The sequence below is a fragment of the Primulina eburnea genome, chromosome 17 (genome assembly GCF_022965805.1).
Source record: "Primulina eburnea isolate SZY01 chromosome 17, ASM2296580v1, whole genome shotgun sequence".
Lineage (NCBI taxonomy): Eukaryota > Viridiplantae > Streptophyta > Magnoliopsida > Lamiales > Gesneriaceae > Primulina > Primulina eburnea.
In genome coordinates, this window is record NC_133117.1 from 23603433 (window position 1) to 23626046 (window position 22614).

General features: G+C 37.3%; 4 protein-coding genes and 1 long non-coding RNA gene across 8 annotated transcripts; all 5 read right to left on the reverse strand.

Moving 5' to 3' along the window:
• Positions 1-241: 241 nt before the first annotated feature.
• On the reverse strand, positions 242-2829 carry LOC140818126 (uncharacterized). Of its 3 annotated transcripts, none has more exons than XM_073177983.1 (4): positions 2227-2395; positions 1441-2060; positions 600-1349; positions 242-515 (listed from the first exon to the last, which is right to left on the reverse strand). In XM_073177983.1, the coding sequence occupies exons 1-4, from the start codon at positions 2288-2290 to the stop codon at positions 420-422; spliced, it is 1530 nt and encodes a 509-aa protein (XP_073034084.1). In that variant the 5' UTR covers positions 2291-2395; the 3' UTR covers positions 242-419. The 3 variants fall into 3 exon arrangements, with proteins under 3 accessions (XP_073034084.1, XP_073034085.1, XP_073034086.1); XM_073177984.1 differs by lacking the exon at positions 2227-2395 and adding an exon at positions 2753-2829 and having other exon boundaries at positions 244-515; XM_073177985.1 differs by lacking the exon at positions 2227-2395 and adding an exon at positions 2574-2591 and having other exon boundaries at positions 244-515.
• An 894-nt stretch (positions 2830-3723) lies between these two features.
• LOC140818566 (uncharacterized) lies at positions 3724-4819 on the reverse strand. Its single transcript, XR_012115001.1, has 2 exons — positions 4671-4819; positions 3724-3877 (listed from the first exon to the last, which is right to left on the reverse strand). It is a non-coding gene; the product is annotated as an uncharacterized lncRNA (long non-coding RNA).
• A 1823-nt stretch (positions 4820-6642) lies between these two features.
• Positions 6643-8456, reverse strand: LOC140818258 (uncharacterized). Its single transcript, XM_073178167.1, has 3 exons — positions 7842-8456; positions 7025-7759; positions 6643-6929 (listed from the first exon to the last, which is right to left on the reverse strand). The coding sequence occupies exons 1-3, from the start codon at positions 8454-8456 to the stop codon at positions 6834-6836; spliced, it is 1446 nt and encodes a 481-aa protein (XP_073034268.1). The 3' UTR covers positions 6643-6833.
• A 10654-nt stretch (positions 8457-19110) lies between these two features.
• Positions 19111-20869, reverse strand: LOC140818610 (uncharacterized). Of its 2 annotated transcripts, XM_073178627.1 has the most exons (3): positions 20242-20869; positions 19438-20151; positions 19111-19340 (listed from the first exon to the last, which is right to left on the reverse strand). In XM_073178627.1, exons 1-3 carry the CDS (start codon positions 20857-20859, stop codon positions 19266-19268), a joined length of 1407 nt encoding a protein of 468 aa, XP_073034728.1. In that variant the 5' UTR covers positions 20860-20869; the 3' UTR covers positions 19111-19265. The 2 variants fall into 2 exon arrangements, with proteins under 2 accessions (XP_073034728.1, XP_073034727.1); XM_073178626.1 differs by having other exon boundaries at positions 19438-20869.
• Positions 20870-21286: 417 nt separating this feature from the next.
• On the reverse strand, positions 21287-22336 carry LOC140818275 (uncharacterized). The gene has a single exon (XM_073178195.1). It carries the CDS (start codon positions 21962-21964, stop codon positions 21623-21625), a length of 342 nt encoding a protein of 113 aa, XP_073034296.1. The 5' UTR covers positions 21965-22336; the 3' UTR covers positions 21287-21622.
• Positions 22337-22614: the final 278 nt, after the last annotated feature.

Here is a 22614-nt window from a genome sequence, read left to right on the forward strand (position 1 = left end):
AAGCAACGGGTAGGATTTTGTATCAAAACATCTTCTTCTTTTTGGTTTATTTCCCAAATTTAAATTTAATCGACGAATGATGCTCCCATAATTTCCCATTTGAGTAATTCTGATATTCTAGTAATGAATTCCCTCTTACAAAATGCTTACAAGTCTTCATCTTCAAGTGATGTGATTCTACAAAACCAACAAGTACTATTGAATGTCAATTCCAAATCGGTTTGATCTTAAATTGATAAACATCAGAGTTTTGGGAATCAATTGAACTTCGTTGAACTATCTTGGGGATGGAAAGTTGAATGTCATGAAAAATCTTAAAAACATTTGTTTTTTTCTCATCCTACATATTTGGAAATAAGCATTCAAAATATATAAAAAAAAACATTGGAGCGGGATTATAAGATAGGATAACGCGGTCGTTATGTTTCTTGCTTTGGCCGACTCTTTAAGAATGGTTGGAGCCCATTTGTTAATGCAGATGTTGAGGTAAGAGCAGCCTTCAATATGCTTAGGGCCTATTAAAAAAAGGAATCCTGTTAGATATGGAACTTTATGCTAGTAAAGAAGACTGTTTTTCAAGGCTAAAATCTTATTCTTACCTCCTCCATACCAATGTCAAGCTCCTGCTCCTCGACATCAAATACAGGAATTCTCATCTGGTCAAGAATGGAGATGATGGATATTGACGCTGCAGTGCACACTTCCAAATCATTAGTCACAGTAAAGAGCATGGGGCCTTTAACAAAGCTGTCCTCGCCTTTTGGGTCGAATGTCGCTATTGCACTACTGCATGATGATGACACATAGTGATCACACACAGATAATTTGATTTCATTATTTTCAAACGACCTGTGGAATGCAGGACGCCTTTGTTGGCTAAGAGAGAAAATCTGGTATTTGGAAAGATAGTGAGGAGCAATTTGGGGTTCCAGTAGTTTGGCTATTGTGTCCCTAGACTTCATATACTCTACGTTTTCTGAATCAGATATGCTCCTGTAAAGATTACTTATGCTCCCAAGACGAGTGCTACTGCCTAACAGAAACTGAACCTGTCCTAAGGGAATGGTGAGCAAACTCAAAATTAAATCAACGAAGTCATGCCGAGTTTGAGCAAACAGAATCCTATTAGTTGATTTTTGCACGAAGGCTTTCACAGTAATCTTCTTAGAATCTGAACTTATGTTTTGACTGGTTTGAGTCCGAGGTAAAGCATCTGATTCACATTTAGCAGATGCAAAGGACTTTCTCGTTTCACGGAGAGTATCACTATCATCCGCAGAACTCATAGGGAGAATGATATCTGTTATTGGAGTTTTGGAAACTAAGGATCCCTTGAGCAGTTCCATTATCTGAGAGACACATACACAAAAAAAATGCATACGTAAGAGAGGAGCGATGACGTGGGAGAAATACTTGCTAGTCAATGTAACAAGGATTTACCTCATTCCGGCCAACAATCAGAGTTCTTTCCCAGAGTGCATTTGTGTCTTTAATACCATTTAGTTTTAAAATCCGTAAAACTGATGCTGGTGAGTTAGTCAGAATCTGCATATCATCAGTTAAAATAAACCATGCAGTTGGCACTGTAAAGACACTTTTGACTCCACATTGGGATCCAACTGCTACATCATTCCTGGTCTTCATATTTCCTGAATTTGAACAACGGCAATTCATGTTATAGTACATGCTCACACACCTCTTGCTCCCACACGTAAAGTACCGGGTGGGGGGTGTATCATCAATCAGGAGTTTTAGTCTACTACACTCAATTTCGGATGAATTTCTTGGATGGAGCAGCATCAGTTTACCCGCCTCTGTCCAGAAAAGATTACAATCCATGTTCAGTAAACCCGCATACAAAGAGTTCAAACTTCCAAAAATTGGCGCATTCTTTCCATAGTGCTTGACGAGAAGTCGCACTATAGTTCCCAGTGGTAATGTTAGGAAACTCAGTAGAACATCAGCGAAATCGCTATCTATTTCAGCATATAAAACTTTGTTGCTTTCTTTGATCATCATGACTCTTAAAGAGAATTGAACCTCCTTTGCTGCAGCCATGCCTGCCGTCGAAATCAAGAAACAGGGGACTTAGATGAATGACAATAACTTACATGAATCATTATTAAAATGATACATATCTGCTGTCATTAAATTTTACTAGGTTTCATAACCAACAGTCCAACAACACAAAAAAAATGATCCAATGAAATTCCTATGTATTAATACCATAGACTTTCCACCATTTGCAAGTGTCATTTAGCCTTTTATTTGTCAAAAACTCCTCGGCCATACTGCCCGCAAGAATTCCAGGTTCAAATGACAGAATTTGGCAAAAAAATTATTAATCTTGAACTAAAAATTCATACTACTTCCGAGAAAAGTAGTTTATCTCCCATCTTCTTTGCATTGGGGATTTGAGTAAATAATGCAGAATTTTTCAAAAAAAAAAATTCAATATTCAACAAATATGATCAACTTAAACTTCAAAATCGGCACTACGAACGATCCAAACTGTAAATTGTTTGAAGTGTAAATTAAGGGCTGAATAACAAACATTTTAAAAAAATCCCCACCACAAAATAATCAAACTAAACCGCAAAAGGCCGAAATAATAATCATATCCAACACCCATGAATCACTATTATCTCAACTATGTATTCATCTCCTTCACTTGAGTAAAAATATTAAATTTTATTTTAGCGTTTAAAAAAAACAAAAAAATTAAATGTTGCACGAATTTTAAGAAAGTTACCTCTAACAGTTGAATGTGGAGAACCAGTTCTTAGAGAGTTTTCGATTTATAGAAAACTAGTACCCTCGTGGAGTAAGTTCAAATTTAAATTGTGGTTTATTATGATAAGAGATTTTGAATTTTAAAATATGGCAATCTTTTCACTATTAAATTATCAAGATATTGTTTTATCAAAATTATATTTTGCAAATCTAAATATTTACAAATATATAGTCAGTAGATAATATAAATTAGGTAAAAAATTTGTGTGAGACGATCTCACGGATCATATTTTGTGAGACGGATATCTTATTTGGGTCGTCCATGAAAAAATATTACTTTTTGTGCTAAAAATATTACTTTTTATTGTGAATATCGGTAGGGTTGACCCCTCTCACAGATAAAGATTCGTGAAACCGTCTCACAAGATACATACTCTATAAATTATGTGCATAATTAAATCTTTTATTTAACATCTCATGTGTCACTTAATGGGATAAGATTTGATTCATAAATCTTGCCAGCCGAAATCGCATCTATGGTATCCTTTTGGAAAAATTAGGGTCCCAAGTTATACCTCAAAGCATGAGATGATGTGAAATCCTATGATTTTTCCAACGTCACAATTTTCTCCACAATCACAAGAAAGTAATGCCTTGACTTGAAAATAACCTCGATGGGATTAAGAATTGAATCGTATTTTAATTCAGTGAAATGATTGATTCCAAAATATTATTTTGTTCATATTAATGAAATGTCCACTGCTCTTTTTTTTATAAAAAAATGTATTAGAAATTTTTTTCCCTTCTTCCTTATAATACTACGGCCGAACTCTAATATCTATAAAAATACATTTTGCATCATTTAAAATAATTCACCAACTAATTATTTGATAATATCAAAAATGCAATTCAAAATATAAAATCTTAAACGTCAACCAAACCTAAAACTAGCATTTTTCAAAATAAACTATAAACATCTTAAATATCTCAAAACCACTCAAAAACATAAAGTCATAAATTTTTTAAAGTAATCTTAAATCATTAACATAATGCAGAAAACTAGGGACGGTTCTCGAGTTGTGTGCACCATCAGCCCAACTAGTTCAACTATCAAGTCCTCTATCATCATCAACATCATGCTCACCTGCATCGATTACACCTAATGAATCTATTGATTCAATGAACATTAACCATGATAACAAATAATATATATACGTTAACAAGCAACAATGGAAGATACTTTTAATAAAATAGTTTTCATGAAATATATATAACTTTAAACCTTTCATCATAAACATTTATTTTCATCATATACGTATATTTTTTCCCTTTTTATCGGATTCATATTGTTAATTATGACTTTCGTATCAGCTGTAGTTCGATGGATCCATCTACGTATAACCATGGTACCAGACGACGGGGACATCAGCGACACTCTCCCTTGTCAACTGAGCCTTAACCTTACATATCATCATAATATTCATATCATCGTATTAGTCAGAATCAAGTCACCTCCTTCAACCTTTCATCACTTATGAAAATTCATACGTCTGAAAAATACTGATACAACGTCTAATGGGGATTGAGCCAATTCGGTCCACACTCTATTTACAATATCCTGAACCAAAGAATATCTGGGGGTATACCTGTCTATTCCCCTTTCCTTGATAATCGACCGAGTCAAAATGTTTGCCTTGTGCTTCCTCATTGTAAAATTTATTTAGTGTGAGATGAGGAAGCACGGCCCTTCGATTTCTTTTGGGAGGCATGATGACACAACAATAACTCCTAACAATACAACTAAAAATTAGATATAGGTATCTACCCTTCCTAGAGCACTATATACCCGTAAATACTGCAAACAAAGCCGAAAGGAAAGTGTGTTCACTAGAAATGGTTTACTGGAGAAGTTTAAGTATATCTGAAAAAATTTTCACCGAAAAAACTTTTGGCCGCATGGACCAGGCAGTGTGAAGCTGGTGATCGACGAGTCATGGTCGGCCGACGGCGGGTCGAGAGCTGGTCACACGTTGGTCGCAGGAAAACAGGTGTGGTGTGGCGATCGGTGAGGAAGAGGAGAGAAAAGAGTGTCTTATTTTGTGTTCCAAACAAAATGAAGATCTAATCTCTTAAAAGAGGCCTACACGTGCGCCATGTTTACGCGCAGCCACGCGCGTTTTTTTGTGTTTCGTCGGGAAGTTCTCGCTCACGGGTGTGAGGATATATCGCGTTGAATAAGTCATCCGAAAACATACGATCAAAGCAAATTGAACTTAAAGATACAAATTAATTATAAGTCATGAAATATTTATGGTTGTCTCCCACACAACGCTTATTTTATAAATCCAAGTTTATTCTTGAAAGAAAGTTCTATCTTCATTGCCCGACTCCATGATGCAAAATTTCCACCGATCAGAGGTTGTGAGACAAGGAGGAGCCCTGGATTATCTGAATGATGTAAGAAATATGGGCTCGTTGGATAATCACAGCAGATCGGAAAGGTAAATTCCATGCCACAGAGGTATAGGTTGCCATAGATCAAGAGGCAATCAAGTGAAGGGAAAGCACCGAACAAGCACAAATAGAAGAATGAGAGAATCGCTGATCAACAACAGATCGCAGATTGTGAGTTGGTCGGAAGCACTACTAACAATTCATTTCACTAATTGAAGGAAGAAAAATGAATTATGTACAGTACATGCATCATTGCTATCTATTTATATATATATATGCTAACTAATTAAATGTTTTCTAATAGACTAACTATACTACTATATTATATCTAATAGATTTCGACCAAATATATTGCACGCAATGCGAGCGTAAATTCTAACTATTTTATTAAGAGTTATATGTAATAAGATTATTTTTGCACACAAAATTTTGTCCACCAAAATTTTTTTCGCTCTCTACTCATAAAAATAGGCCACCAAATATTTTTTGGAGAAAAATTTCGGCTACTTACCTCCAATGTATCTTCGCCGCATCGCCGCTGGAATTTTGAAATTCCGGAGATCCAATCTCAATGAAAATTTCGTTTCGATCTCTAATGTGATTTATACGAGGAATCTAGTATCTGATACTGAACCATATTTGACGATCGAAGAATGAGGAAGATCCGTTCTTAGGGATTTACAAGAAAGACCAACACCGCTAATCCGTACTGTTTTGATATCCAACGTTAAATATGCAAAGATAAATAAAGCTAAACATCCTATGAATGTTTTAAGTCATACTACACCCAAGAAACATTTTGAATGTCAAAACTAATTTTTTTAAACCTTCGTTGTGCATTTGGTGCGAGAAAACTCAGAGAGGTAAATTCAACGTCGTAAAGGTAGAGATTGCCATGGATCACGAGGCAATCAAGTGAGGGTACGTGGGATCACAAAATTGGACTTTTAAGTTGGATCTGTGTGGTTATTTCATCATACTAACATATTTGTTGTATTAACAGCCGTGATTTTTTTTTTTTTAAAAGCTAAGATATTATGTTCTGTGTTTTTTCGGCAGGAAATTGCTGGTAAAGAGAGAGGCAAGTCCATTTGGTTCTTCCCCTTCTCATCCATTTTCTTCCAAGGAAACACAGGTAAAGGCATAGCCTCCTTCAATCCACTTTTTGACCCCTCCAACCAAAATACCCTGTCACATTTCTTGATGAAGCATGAAATTTCTGGCTAGATGATAAAAAACATCAACCAAATTCCAAATTCAGAATGCAAATTGAGCCCACGAGGCATGAAATAAATTTCAATAATTTTTTAACAAAAACAAAATGATATCAAATTCAACCCTGACTTGAAGTTTGTCATGAATTAAGAGCCATCTTAAAGTGAGAAATGGGAAATTAGAGGCAAAGTAAAATATTCAGCTTTTATTAGAATTCTCACAGATAATTATATGCTAGCTTTGTGGAGAAAAGAATTCGAGGCATGATGCTAGTAGGCATGCATGGCTTCATTCATTGGTCATTTAGTCGAAAAATGCACAAGGAAGTCTCAATACAAAGTATCCTTCGTAACAAACCAAATTTAAGCGAAATATGAAAACATTGCGGCACGACACTAGTGTAGCAGGATAGAGATGGGACAATGACTGCATCATTTCTTTTGCTTTGGCTGTCTTGTTAAGAATGGTTTAAGACCATCAGTTAAGGCACCAGTTGATGTAAGAGAGGCCTTCAGTATGCTCAAAGCCTGGAACAACAAAATATATCCCATCATAGATAATGTAGAGTTCTGAGAGCAATAAATCTTTCTGAAAAGAGCCTGTTTAAAAGCTAGAGCCTTACCTCTTCCATACCAATATCAAGCTCCCGTTCCTCGACATCAGATAGAGGAATTTTCATCTTGTTAAGAATGGAAATGATGGAGGTTGAAGATGGAGTTGACACTACCAAATCATCAGTCACCATAAACGTTGTGGGTCCTTTAACAAAGCAGTCTTGGCCTTTCGGGTCGATCATTTTCAGTTTACGACAATTATCTATGGGAGTCGACACAAATAATTTGACCCTATTACTGTTGCATAACCGATAAAATTCAGGAGAGCATTCTTGGTCAAGAGAGAAAATCTGGTAGGAGGACATACAGTACAGAGGAAGTTGGGGTTGGAGCAATCTAAAGGTTGCCTCCCTAGACTTCATATGCTCTCCTATTTCTAAATTAGATATGCTCCTGTATAAATTACTTATGCTCCCAACAAAAGTGTTACCGCCCAAAAGAAACTGAACCCTTCCTAAGGGAATGGTAAGAAAACTGAAAAGAAAATCGACCAAGTCTTGCCGGGTTTCGGCTAACAGAATCCTATTAGTTGATTTTTGCACAAAGGCTTTTATATAAATCTTCTTGGAATCTGGCCTTACATTTTGACTATTCAGGGTAAGACATAAAGCGTCTGTTTCATAGATAGCAGACGCAGATAACCTCTTTCTTTCGTTAGAAGGGACGGCCTCGGTACTAAGACACAGAATTATATCTGTTAATGGAGTTTTTGAAACTAATGATCCTTTGAGCAGTTCCATTATCTGAAAAACAAAACACAAGATCATAGAATGATGAACCGAATACATTGGAGAAATTATCCAGTCAAATGTAAAAGATATTAACCTCTTTCAACCCAACAGTAAGAGTTCTTTCCTCGAGTACATTTGTGTGTTCAATACCGTTTAGCTTCAAGATCCGAAAAATCGATGTCGGTGAATTAGCCAAAATCTGCAAATCATCAGTTAAAAGAAAGGAAGCTGTTGGCGCACTAACGAAACCTGTCTCCATTTTGGGTTCAATTTCTAAATCTCTCCTGATCATAGTCCGCGTCGAATTTGGACACGGACATTTCACTTTATTGTACATGCTCACACAAGTCCCGTTACAGCATTCAAAGCACTGGATGGGAGGAATATCATCAATCTGGAGTTTCAGTCTGCTACATTGAATCCCAGATGAATTTCTTGGATTGAGCAGCATCAATTTACCCGCCTCGGTCCAGAAATGGCTGCTATCCAAATCTTGTAAACCTGCATACAAGGAGTTCAAACTTCCAAGAATCGGTGCGTTGCTTCCATAGTGCTTGACGAGGAGTCGCACTATTGTTCCGAGCGGTAATGTCAGGAAACTCAATAAAACGTCAGCAAAATCGCTATCTACTTGGGCATATAAAACTTTGAAGCTTTCTTTGAGTGTGATGACTTTCAAAGAGAACCGAACTTCCTCGGCTGCAGCCATGTTCGTAGTTGAAGGTGATGTCAACCGGGCAAATCGGGTGGTAGCCGGGTGGGCGATTTGCCAAGTCGAGTGTTTAGATATATATGCGAACGTTAATACGAGCTACTGATGGCCCAGGGTAGTTGAGCTCCCTGTCACCTGAACGACAACGCCCGGGATGATTTGAGTAGTAACCCTGAAACCACAGAATGTTAGGGGAGCGCCGGAAGTTGTTCCGGCGTATCCACTCCGACGCTCAAGTCAGTGATGTACGCAAAGGAAAACTTCGAAAGTAAGAATATTTGTGAGTGCTTGTGAGTATTCAGAGAAGAGTCGATACCTCTGTGAAACACCAACGGAGGGTACTTATAGATGAAGCTGGTGGATAACTTGCCCGTAAAGTTCGGATGGTGGTCCATGACTTGAGATCATGGGCCACGTTGCAAAGTGGTGGGCCATGTACTGGGAGTGGACTTGGTCATGGAGTGTGGGAGGATGGGCTCCGTGATGTCCGGAAGACGTGGTAGTCAGAACGTGTCTCTTCCCCGGATATCTTCCACCCGGGTGCTTCGGAGGTACTTTTCGGACCGGGAAGTTTTTACCCCGGGTATTGGCTAATTATTCACTGGGCGGTGGCTCGCCAAGTAGTTCATTGGGAATTCCTCAGATAACTGAGTGCACAACTTGCCGGGCGTCTGAAGATCCGGAATCCCGTTTTTCACCCCGGTTTAATGAAAGTAATTGCATTTTGATATTTTCTCCCTGCTCTAATCTTGCCCAAGTTTGAGGACCTCTCGGGTCAGGGTCTGTATCCGGGGCCCGGGTTCCCTGTCAGAGATGAGACAGTCGCCCACATCCTTTTTTGCTAGTATACTCGAGTGCGGTGCTCATATCGAGGTGGCCGGGTAGAATGCCTCCCTGGAGATTTATACAAGAGCCCGGGCCTATGACTGCCCGGAGAGTAGAGCATGGACTTGCGCCTGCCCGGCTCCAGAAGAATCCATCTGCAGACTCACTCGGATTTGGGAATCCATTTGATATTCCGGGTCATCCATGACCCGGGCTCTTACAGGGGTATCATCACACATCCCTTAAATAGTCGGGCTAGAGTCATACTCGCTGTCCCGATCAGTCATGCTTGGATTCCCAAAGAGATAATCAATCTTGTTCTATAAAAGCATCGGGGGCTTCATGTTTCCTAGAAATGAGATAAAATGCCGGAGTCTCGTGTCTCATGGACTTTAAAATAGATTGTCGGGGCCTCATATCTCCCGGACTTAGAATGGTCGAGGTGCGGAGCCCCGAGCCAGGGTACGGATCCCTGGACTTATAAATAACCAAGGTACGGAGCCTTGGGCCGGGGAGCATGTCCCGGGACTTGGGAATGGTCGAGGTGCGGAGCCCCGAGCCAGGGTACGGATCCCTGGACTTAATAGATAACCAGGGTGCGGAGCCCTGGCCTTCATAAATGGTCGAGGTACGGAGCCCCGAGCCAGGGTACGGATCCCTGGACTTATAAATAACCAAGGTACGGAGCCTTGGGCCGGGGAGCATGTCCCGGGACTTGGGAATGGTCGAGGTGCGGAGCCACGAGCCAGGGTACGGATCCCTGGACTTAATAGATAACCAGGGTGCGGAGCCCTGGCCTTCATAAATGGTCGAGGTACGGAGCCCCGAGCCAGGGTACGGATCCCTGGACTTAATAGATAACCAGGGTGCGGAGCCCTGGCCTTCATAAATGGTCGAGGTACGGAGCCCCGAGCCAGGGTACGGATCCCTGGACTTAATAGATAACCAGGGTGCGGAGCCCTGGCCTTCATAAATGGTCGAGGTACGGAGCCCCGAGCCAGGGTACGGATCCCTAGACTTAATAGATAACCAGGGTGCGGAGCCCTGGCCTTCATAAATGGTCGAGGTACGGAGCCCCGAGCCAGGGTACGGATCCCTGGACTTAATAGATAACCAGGGTGCGGAGCCCTGGCCTTCATAAATGGTCGAGGTACGGAGCCCCGAGCCAGGGTACGGATCCCTGGACTTAATAGATAACCAGGGTGCGGAGCCCTGGCCTTCATAAATGGTCGAGGTACGGAGCCCCGAGCCAGGGTACGGATCCCTGGACTTAAGATATAGTGCCGAGGCCTCGTGTCTCCCGAACTTTAAATAGGATGCCGGGACCTCGTGTCTTCCGGACTTTCAAAATTTTGCTTCTCCTGCTATATTAGTTTAAAAACCAAATTACTAACCGGGAAATATTGAATCCAAATTCATTTTCGGTAGAGTGGAACTTCTCTGGTTGAGCTAAATTAGGTGACTAATATAGCTGTATGCTAATGAGTGCATAGAAAATGTTCTTCCATGCCAATCTGGGATAGCTGCTGAGCTTTGAGCTCATATAAAACCCACATAAAATCTGAGTGCCGAGCTGGTCGGACTTGTATGTTTGCCAAGCAGAGTTGGGCTTACTGAGTGCCGAGCGTGAGGTCGGACTTGTATGTTTGCCAAGCAGAGTTGGGCTTATTTTTGAATGGAAACCATATCTACGTCTTGAACTCACTTTCCCACAGACGGCGCCAATGATGTCAACCGGGCAAATCGGGTGGTAGCCGGGTGGGCGATTTGCCAAGTCGAGTATTTAGATATATATGCGAACGTTAATACGAGCTACTGATGGCCCAGGGTAGTTGAGCTCCCTGTCACCTGAACGACAACGCCCGGGATGATTTGAGTAGTAACCCTGAAACCACAGAATGTTAGGGGAGCGCCGGAAGTTGTTCCGGCGTATCCACTCCGACGCTCAAGTCAGTGATGTACGCAAAGGAAAACTTCGAAAGTAAGAATATTTGTGAGTGCTTGTGAGTATTCAGAGAAGAGTCGATACCTCTGTGAAACACCAACGGAGGGTACTTATAGATGAAGCTGGTGGATAACTTGCCCGTAAAGTTCGGATGGTGGTCCATGACTTGAGATCATGGGCCACGTTGCAAAGTGGTGGGCCATGTACTGGGAGTGGACTTGGTCATGGAGTGTGGGAGGATGGGCTCCGTGATGTCCGGAAGACGTGGTAGTCAGAACGTGTCTCTTCCCCGGATATCTTCCACCCGGGTGCTTCGGAGGTACTTTTCGGACCGGGAAGTTTTTACCCCGGGTATTGGCTAATTATTCACTGGGCGGTGGCTCGCCAAGTAGTTCATTGGGAATTCCTCAGATAACTGAGTGCACAACTTGCCGGGCGTCTGAAGATCCGGAATCCCGTTTTTCACCCCGGTTTAATGAAAGTAATTGCATTTTGATATTTTCTCCCTGCTCTAATCTTGCCCAAGTTTGAGGACCTCTCGGGTCAGGGTCTGTATCCGGGGCCCGGGTTCCCTGTCAGAGATGGGACAGTCGCCCACATCCTATTCTGCTAGTATACTCGAGTGCGGTGCTCATATCGAGGTGGCCGGGTAGAATGCCTCCCTGGAGATTTATACAAGAGCCCGGGCCTATGACTGCCCGGAGAGTAGAGCATGGACTTGCGCCTGCCCGGCTCCAGAAGAATCCATCTGCAGACTCACTCGGATTTGGGAATCCATTTGATATTCCGGGTCATCCATGACCCGGGCTCTTACAGGGGTATCATCAGAAGGAATGAAGAAATAATTATTAACATTGATTTTACTAGATAGATTGCATATACCTACAGTCCAACAACGCGTACAAAAAATGCTCCGATGTAAAATTCCATGATTAATTCCTGAAAAGAATATCTTATTCCTTATTTATTTTGTTAAATTGATATTTAAGATTTTTTCTTTCTAGATTATAAAATAATGAGATATTGTTTGAGGTATTCCTAGATATTATAAGATTTGATTTTAATATGGTATTTATCTCTAAAATATTTTATCCTTGTTTGAAATTTTATGCCAATTTCTTGAGTTCTTTTGCATTACGTAATGTGAACTTCAACTAATCTTAGGCAAAAACTTGTGTGAGACGGTCTCACGGGTCGTATTTGTGAGACAGATCTCTTATTTGGGTCACCCATGAAAAAGTATTACTTTTAATGCTAAGAGTATTACTTTTTATTGTGAATTTGGGTAGGGTTGACCCGTCTCACAAAATATGACCCGTGAGACGAGACATCTTAATGAATTAAGATTTCATTTGTTATTCAGAAATCCTATATTTGTATGGGTTTGAAGTTCAATTGAAATTTTTTTGCTTCTTTTAAAATAGGGTTTCTTGATCATATATACCAAAATACTTAGAATAAATATTATATTATATTATATTATAAATTTAATTTTTTTATAAAATATAATATAAATGGTTAAAATATTATAATAATAAATATGAAATTCAAAAGCTTAATAAATTCTCCTAATATTCAATTTTATAAACAAAATCGTCTTATTTGTATATTCAAATCCTGATCATTTTGTTAAAATATATTTGATTTATTGCTTTAATGTCTTTTTTTCAAAATTTTATATTAATCGTTATATTTGAAATATTTATGATGATAACTACAAAAATTATAAAATTTTATTTAATAATTATTTTATGAGTTTATTCTAATAATAAAATTGTTCATGTGCATTTATTTCATTGCTATTTTTTAAGTTTTTCATGTGCAATGAATCTTAATATCAATTAAGGAATAACTATATAAGAATATTATAACCGTTATGGAAATATCAAATTATAATAAATAATAAATAAAAACTTAATCCATTTAAGCAATTAAAAGGTTAATAATTCAGTTATTATTTTATTCATTTATCATGAGAACTCATTTCGTTTATTAATTCTACGTAAATATTAGCTAATAGAATTATATCATAAACTATGATTATTGCATGATTTTGTTTCGATTTTATTGAAAGTTATTTCTGTTAGGATTGAGCAGTTCATTTTTACTTCTAAAAACTTTCAAGTGATTTAAGATTCTAATTTCATTGTCATCCGATCTCCATGTAATAGATTGCAACCTTTTAAAAAATTGATTTATGGGTTTTTCCTAAACAAATTAAGAGTTGTCTTGAAGGGAGAAAGGAGAAATTAAAGGATAATAAAATCTTCAGTTATTGTTTGAATGCATCATTTCTTTTGCTTTGGTTGTCTTGTTAAGAAAGGTTTAAGACCATCAGTTAAGGCACTACTTGATGTAAGAGAGGCCTTCATTATGCTTAAAGTGTTGGGCATCGTTTTCTCGCATCCAAGGTTCAATAGAAGTTTAAAAATTTCACGTTTCGTTCTATTTTTGGGCGTCGTATGTTTAAAACTATTCATGAGATGTTATGATTTTTTTCCTATGCGTATATTACGCTTGGAATCCAAACTATTCTGAGTTTAAAACGGAGATAGTCCTTTTTGTAAAAACATATGAACGGAACTCCGGTTTTGATCGTCTAATCAGGTCCACGATCAGAGGCTAGTTCTTCGCTTGGATTGAACTAGAAATTGCAAGCGATTTGTGCGTTGAGACAATGGCCTCCGAATTTCCAAAATCCAGAGACAGTGCAGCGACGGCGGCACGGCGGGGGAAGAAAAGTGGAGGCCTAAATTTTCGCCAATATTTTGTGAAGTGGCCGAGACCTTGGTTGCAAAGGGAGGAGAGTTTTGTGAACTTTTGTGTGTTTGAATTGTGTGAAATAGTTTCGTTACGTTTTTTGACCTCTCATGGTGTATACATAGAGCGTGACTCCTGATCCCATCAAAGTCCCTCTCCCACAAAAAGTCCTAGTCCTTGTCCCATTAGTACTCTATATCTCACTATGTTAAAATTCTCATATTATTAATATATCATATATTTATCAACTTTTAGTAATAGATGATATATTAATACGATATGTACACATATTTTAAATCATCATATAAAATGTATAAATATTAATTAAATTAAATAACAATTTATATAATTAACTCATTGGTTAATTTAATTCTAGACTCCTCTAGAACATTTATGAGAATTTGTACATATTAGTAGTCATCACTAGTATTACAATCATTTAATCGTTAATTCTCAATTCATTAAATAAATGATTTCAAACTCATTATCACTCAGATCGACGATCCGAGAATTCCGATGTATCAAAGATTCATGTCTTGTTGATATAATGAAAAATGAAATTTCGAATATCAAAATTTTTACTCACCATTTTTGGCAGCTGCCAGTTAATGAACTTCTTCACCAAAAACAAAAGTTACACTATCCTTCCTTAATTAGCAATTAAGCCAACTTCCATTATTTTCATCCTATGGAATCTACTTATAAACTCCTTCATAAGCATCATGTTTGATCTCCATCAAACTATAGTAGCCAAATTCAACTTCTTGAACTTTGACTTTCTCAATGGGAACACAAAATCTGATACTTGTATGACTCTCAATGGTTCAAGGATATAGCTAATCGTGGGTTCACATCTGCATGTGATTCATAATAACATTTATTTTGTCCGGCCTTACCCTAGTTAGCGCCATTCTTTTCATCAAATCCTTGATTCAGAATGTCCATCGGATCATGGTAAGAGCGTCTAGTAGCATCGTCTCATGATCTCCTAGGTATCACTGATAGTTCATGAAAAAACCTTAAGTCATGATTAGCGTAAAAAACCTTAATTCGATAACGATGTAATTTATCCTTGAGTACTAATAGTAGCACAGTACATACAACTAGGAAAACACATTTTCCTAAAGCACATTTCTTGCTCTGGCAAGAGACTCCTTGCACTATAAACTCATCAGATCACATAGGATATCTTCACCCATAGGCAAACGGTGAATCTCCGACTACAATGCATTTGCTCCTACGTATTTTGAAATCATACCCAACCTCGCTACCTGATGATCCTTAATGGAGTTGGTAAACTGATCAAAGTGCATGCTAATACGTATAGCCATTATATTGTCTCGGGTCAAAGGAGTAATACTTTACAATTATAACCGCAGACTATTCCACCTGATAAGTGAGAACCACTTGGACAGTCCGAGAGAGGTTTGTTCAATGCGTCATCATATGATCACCCATCTGTGTGAATGGACAACTACATGTCCTTGCCAATGGAATATGGCGTTTACATCACGGATGTTAGTCTCGAAATCGAGCGACATTTATCTTTGTTTTAGGCAGCTGATTCGACTAGAAACCTGTTTAAAATATACGGTACCCTTCCAAATGTATTTCATGATCTTACGTTGAGAGCAGACCTCAGGGTACTTATTGTATTTTCAAGGACTTTATCTATGCAGCTTGCATAGGCATACATATAAAGTATAATGTCATATTTTAATAAAATCGTAAAATATTATTAAAATAAAGATTGTTTTACATTAAAGTCAATAAAGGTCAAGCTACAAGTTGGCTTAATGGGCAGCTACTCTAACACAAAGTCTGGCATGTCATAATTATGTTTGATTTAGACAATCTAATTTTATTTTGTTTGTTGAAATCATTTGGACATTGTTTAATGAAATATCAACATATTCTCTGAAGTCTAGCTATTCTTGAATACTTCTAGTCTAGATAATTTCCAATGTTTATCTTTATTTCAGTAGAAACAAACATATTTTGACTTATCCGGCTTTGTGGGCCCTTTAATTATCCTTTAGAGCTTGCCTAATATTGGGTTTGTTTTTCTTGTAAGGAGAATCATGTTTCTTTCCCTTACCTAGTTGGTTATTTTTTTTCCATGTCGAGAAGTCCATTAAGAAAGCAACATTTTCATTCTTTATGGTGGCCTCGTAAGTCGTAAGTATATTGACTAGCTCTTCAAAGCTAGCATCTATCTTATTCATTTTGAAGTTTACAAGGAACCCATCAAATGAGTAGGAGATTGACAACAAAACTAGCTTAAGGAGAATGTGATTCGCTCATAGTGGACTCTTCGTGCCACACCCAAGTTGAATAGTGTATCAAAACGTCGGAATCGAACATTGATGGATATGGTTCGATCTACAATGAGTTTCACTGAATTGCCGTCATCCTTTTGGGGATTTGTGCTTGAGACTGAGGCAATGTTGTTGAACCAAGTCCATGCAAAAGCAGTTGATAAAACTCCATATGAGATATGGATAAGAAAACCTCCCAAATATTCTTTTTAAAGAACATGGGAATGTTCTGCTTTTGTGAAGCAGACAGTGAGATAAATTAGATAGTAAAGCCAATTTGTGGTACTTTGTGAGATATCCAAAGAATTCTATTGGATATTATTTCTCTGATCCAAATGAAAAAGAAGTTTTTGTTGTAAGGAATGTCACATTCTTATAGAAGAAGTTTCTATTTGATAAAAAAACAGAATCATAGAACTCGAAGAGATTCGAGAACCACCCACTTTTGAAATAGTAGACCCACACCCCAATAGCCAGTTGAAGAAATACAAGCTCTTAGGAGATCCAAAAAGGTCTCAAAGTCATAAAATGATGAGCATGCTTCTTGAAGAAGACCAAGATGAGCTCATTCCTAGATGTGATCAAAGAAATTTCTAAGAATCATTGTTTGATGTCGATTCATCTAAATAGCTTGAAGTCATGCAGTCCAAGATGAACTTCATGTATTCGAACCAAGTATGGTTCTTAGTAGATCAACCTGAGGGAATTGTTCTCATAAGAAGCAAATATATTTACGAAAAGAAACTAGGGGCAGATGAGAAGATAATGACCTTCAAAACAAGGTTAATAGCAAAATGATATACTCAAAGGCAAGTTATTGACTATGAGAAAACTTTTTCTGCAGTCATAATGTTCAAGTCCATTAGGATATTGCTAGCCATAACATCATAATATGACTATGAAATATATGAGATGGATGTGAAGAGATCATTCCTTAATGGTTACATTAAGGAAGAGATTTACATGTCTCAACCTGAAAGATTCACATCAGTAGGAAGTAAACATAAAGTATGAAAACTTCATATATCTATCTATGGAGTCAAAAAGGCATCAAGGAGCTGGAACCTCATATTTGACAATACTATAAAAGAGTTTGATTTTGTCAAAAATCCTGAGGAACCGTTGTATACAAGAAGGTTACTAGGAATGCAGTGATATTCCTATTACTTTATGTTTATGACATACTACTAATTGAGAATGATGTAGGGATGTTGCGGTCAAATAAAGTGTGGTTTGCTAGTAAATTTTCCATGAAGGATATGAGTGAAACATCCTGTGTATTATGAATACTAATATATATAGATAGATCAAAAATGATGTTAGGGCTCACCCAATCTACATATATCGATACCATACTGTGGAGATTCTCTATGGAGGAGTTCAAGAGTGAATATCTTCCAATGTGTCATGGTGTGAATCTATCTAAGTCTATGTGCCCTAAGACTGATGATGAGATAGAAACCATGAGTTGCATCTCATATGTGTCTGCTATATGTAGTATAATGTATGATATGATATCCACTCGACCTAATATTGCATTTGCACTGAGTGTTGCAAGTAGATATCAAGTAAAATCCCAAACCATTGCATTGGAAAGCCGTGAAGGACATGTGTAGAGATAATAAATCTCTTTCATATAATGAAAAATGAAAATTTCGAAAGACAAAATTGTATGTATTGAACCTAAAATGTGTAAAAGGACAGGAAAAATACTTAACCAAAAGTTAGCTACTATTAGGAATTTTTGCTTTATTAATACTTAATAGTATAGTTAAGTAACAATGTTGCCGTCAATTAAGGATAAGTAAGTAATTAAGATATTTATTTATTTTTTCTTATGTTATTATCATTTACATCAACAGCATTGTAAATATATATTAAATAAATATTTTTTTTTTTGTTGTGTTCCATTTTTCGCCATTTTTACTTTATATTCTACTAAGTTAATTTTGTTAACATTAATTACAATCCAATTACAAAATTTTTAGTTCGATTGAAAGTATATATTGTTGTTGCTTCTCATTTATTTCATTTTTCTGCATATGTTACCTAATTTATTAGAATAATTGTTAGACTAACAACCCAAAAAAGTTCATAACATTAGCATTAAAGATTACATTTTTAGGATCAATTATTTCTCACCTAAACATTAAAAAATTTAGACAAAATATGACAAAATAAATATTGTAATTTTAGTTCTATTTCTAAAAAATTATATAAAACACACAATACACGTACTTCAGTATGTGGTTGAAATACTTTTCTGATATTTCCATCAAATACAGCACTAAGATTCGTGAGACATATCAGTGATTCAGTGTGCTTCACCTTTGGCCATTTTTTACAAAGGCTTTATTCCCACAACTTTGGAAGAATGTGATGCATGTTACGTTTTTTATGGTGGTGCAGATTCGAATCTGCCCCGATCGAACCATTGTCGCTTCGATTCATTGACTTCGTAGTACTCTCTCGCGTTTGTGTTATTCTCATGCAAGCTAAGAAGTTCGTCAGAAGCGTGGAAGCGAGATACCAGGTGCGAGAATAAAACCGATATTGAAAGCAACTAGAGAAGAATAGGATCCACAAAAGTTTTCACAAGGTAGAATCCTAATTTCAAGAGGGAAACAATTCAAGGCATGAATGATGGATCATGGATGCATGACGGGTAATTTAAAGAAAGTCGTTCACCCCACGGCCACATGTTTTGATAAATATTAATAGTTTAATTACGTGTCATTTTTGTTTTCCTTATTTCGAATTTATTCTCCAATTTAGGCTATGACATATATTGAACGAGAAAACGATACGTTTAATCGAACTTAAGTTCAGCGCATGAGTGAAAAAGGTCAAAACAAATGAGACAAATGCACTAGAAAACTCGGATAAACACATTCTTCGTAAGAAACCAAACTTCAAGCTTCATCGGATTGAGATGTGTCACTGCTCTTGCTTTGAGTGTCACTTTAAGAATGGTTTGAGACCTTCGCTTAATGCACAAATTGAGGTAAGAGAAGCCTTCAATATGCTTAAAGCCTGTCCAAAAACAAAAAAGAATGAATCCCATTGCTTGCAAAAGTTGTGAGAGCTGCGGATCTTTCAAAAAATAAGACTGTTAAAGCTAAAAACTTACCTCTTCCAAACCAACTTCAACCTCCTTCTCCTCGACATCATGTATAGGAATTTTCAAGTGGTTAAGAGTCTTTAGAATAAAAGTTGAAGATGTAGGAGACACCACCATATCATCACTCACCATAAACGTCGTGGGTCCTTTAACAAAACCGTCTTCGCCCTTTGGGTCGATCATTTTCATTTGAGTATAACCAGAACCAGGGGAGGCAGACCCAAATGATTTGACCCTGTTGGAGTCTTGCTGCTTATAAATCAATGGAGAGCTTTTTTTGTCAAGAGAGAAAACCTGATGCAAGGAAAGATAATGCGGAGGAATTTTTGGTTCCATTAAACTATCGATTCTCTTAATATGTTTTAGCAATTCCAAATTACGCATGCTCCAGAACAAATTATTTATGCTCCCAAGACAAGTGTTGCTGCCTAAGAGAGACTGAACTCTTCCTAAGGGAATGTCGAGCAAACTGAAAAGAAGGTCAATGAAGTCTTTACAGGCTTCAGTTAAAAGAAATCTATTAGTTGATTTTTGCACAAGGACTTTCACGGTAATCCTCTTAGAATCTGAACTAATCTGTTTTCTCCTCTTACTCTCAGGTAAAAAATAGCATGCGGAGAACTCTTTTCGTTCATTGCAAGTAGCAGTAGCGGAGCTGATCAGGTGAACCATATCAGTTATTGGAGTTTTGGAAAGCAACGATCCCTTGAGCAGTTCCATTATCTGATGAGAACAAATATAAATGAAAAATACGAAAGTGATGAAGCAAAGAGGTGGGAGGAATACAAGCAACTCGATGTTACAAAGATTTACCTCTTTCAAACCAACAATCAGAGTTCTTTCCTCCAGTGCATTTGTGTCTTTAATACCATTTGATTTCAAAATTTGGAAAAACGATGCTAATGTATTAGTCCGAATCTGCAAATTATCAAGTAAAAGAAAAGATGATGTTTTCTCAGTAAATACGCTTTCGTCATCACTTTGTTCTTCGATCTCCAAATCTGTCCTGGTCATTGTATTTGCTGAATTCGGACAAAGACATTTCACGCTGTAGTACATGCTTGCACACGTCCAATTGCCGCAAACGAAGTACTGGACGGGAGGAGTATCATCAATCTGGAGTTTTAGTTTTCTGCATTCGGTTTCTAATGAATTTCTTGGATTGAGCAGCATTAGTTTACCCGCCTCCGACGAGAAATGACTACTATCCAAATTCAATAAACTTGCATACAAAGAGTTCAAACTTCCAAGAATTGGTGCATTGTTTCCGTAGTGCTTGATGAGAAGTCGCACTATTGTCCCAAGTGGTAACGTTAGGAAACTCAACAAAACATCCGCAAAATTGCTATCTATTTCAGCGTATAAAACTTTGTTGCTTTCTTTGACCATCACGACTTTCAAAGATAGTTGAATTTCCGTTGCTGCAGCCATTGTCGTAGTTGAAGAAATGAAGCAATATGATACAAGATCAATGATAATAGCAACCTTTTATATTTTAATGGTTTATTATAACTGTAAAATAGTGTTGGGTAATGAATCGTTATCATTTATTTAATTTTACTCAGTTTCATAACCAACGGTCCAACAACACAAAAAATGGTCTAAATTCCAATGGAAATCCACGATCTTTATCCCACAGACTTTCCATATTCATTCGCTAGTGGCCCACGAATTTATCAATCGGGAACCATCAATTAATTAGGACAATGTATAACTTCTGAGAATAATAGTTTATAAATCTTCTGCTTGCGTTGAATATTTTCTTCTTGATAAGAACAGACCCATTGAAGGAAACTAAAGAAAGACAGAATTTAGCAAAAGAATTTCATGATCAAATAATCCGATATACTTAAACCTCCAAACTCTCACTGGGAAAATTTTAATCCAAACTAATTGACAGAATAATTTCAAGTAAAAAAGGAAGACAACTTATTAATCAAATACTGCTAATATACAACCAACATACAAAGTATAACCAGTGAACATCTACATTCGAAATCCTTCAGCGGTACAAATTCAACAAAACCAAACGTTTAGTTACACCAAAAGGGATAAAGAACCAAGAAGCAACTAATTCGAAATCAGAAATATATTTAGATGACATCTTATTACAAGTATAAGTTTTTTTATTTGCAATTGACCACTGCTGCCCAGAGCTGCCCGATGATCTATGATTCCACCCAAAGAATATGGATCAGTAGGCTTGCAAAACAGGCCTCTTCCCGAGCCTCTTGATTTCCCTATCGATTTGGCCTATAAGCATTAATCCAAACATCTTGTAATCACACATCGTAGACCAGAGAGGGTGCATAAAAATTTCAGGAACATTCCCTTCAACAAAGAAATGGCTTCCCCAAGCCAACCCATACCCAACCATAGGAGCGGCTAACAGAAACCACAAGGAGTTGAATATCAATGCACATATCAAACACATGCTACCGAACAGTGTCCCAAGGAAATGCAAGCGCCTTGTCGCTGGTTTCGAGTGCTGGCTCATGTAAAAAGGCCAGAACTCTTCCATGCTCCTGAAATTCATTTCTTCCAAGTAAAAATTGGGTCTTGCCGTCTTGGTGGGGAAAAAGAACAGAGAATCTTGATGGGTTCGATCAAATTTCTTGAACTAGTAGATCAAGACTGATGGTTTTTTCTGATTTCTTGGCCGGGGATTTATAATCGACGGAAGAAGGAAGAAACCAAAAAACGACTGAGGAAGGTGACGCAATAATTAATGGAGGGAATGAAATGGGAAAGTTTGGTGATGAAGCTGGATGGATCCTCAAAGTTCAAATCTTTATCGATGAATCGAATCGAGGAATAAATCCTTCGAGTGTCACGGTTGAATTACAGTGTAATGTGTTCGCATTATGTTTTTTTTTTTTTGGTGCGATTTAGAAAAATCAATTATTGGGTCTACTATTCAATTCTAAGCCAATTATTTTGTTTGGCAAAAAATTGTGTGAGACGATCTCACATGTCATATTTTATTTGGGTCATTCATGAAAAAGTATTACTTTTAAATTTATACTAAGGTTGTGTTTGGTTGGGTGGATTAAATAAGGATAGATTAATAGTCAAATATTTATCGTTAAAATTTTAAGATTTTTAATAATCATTTTGATCCGGTTTAAGATCTATTTTTATTAATCAAAATGTTATCCATAAAATTGGTCATAAACCGGGTCAAAA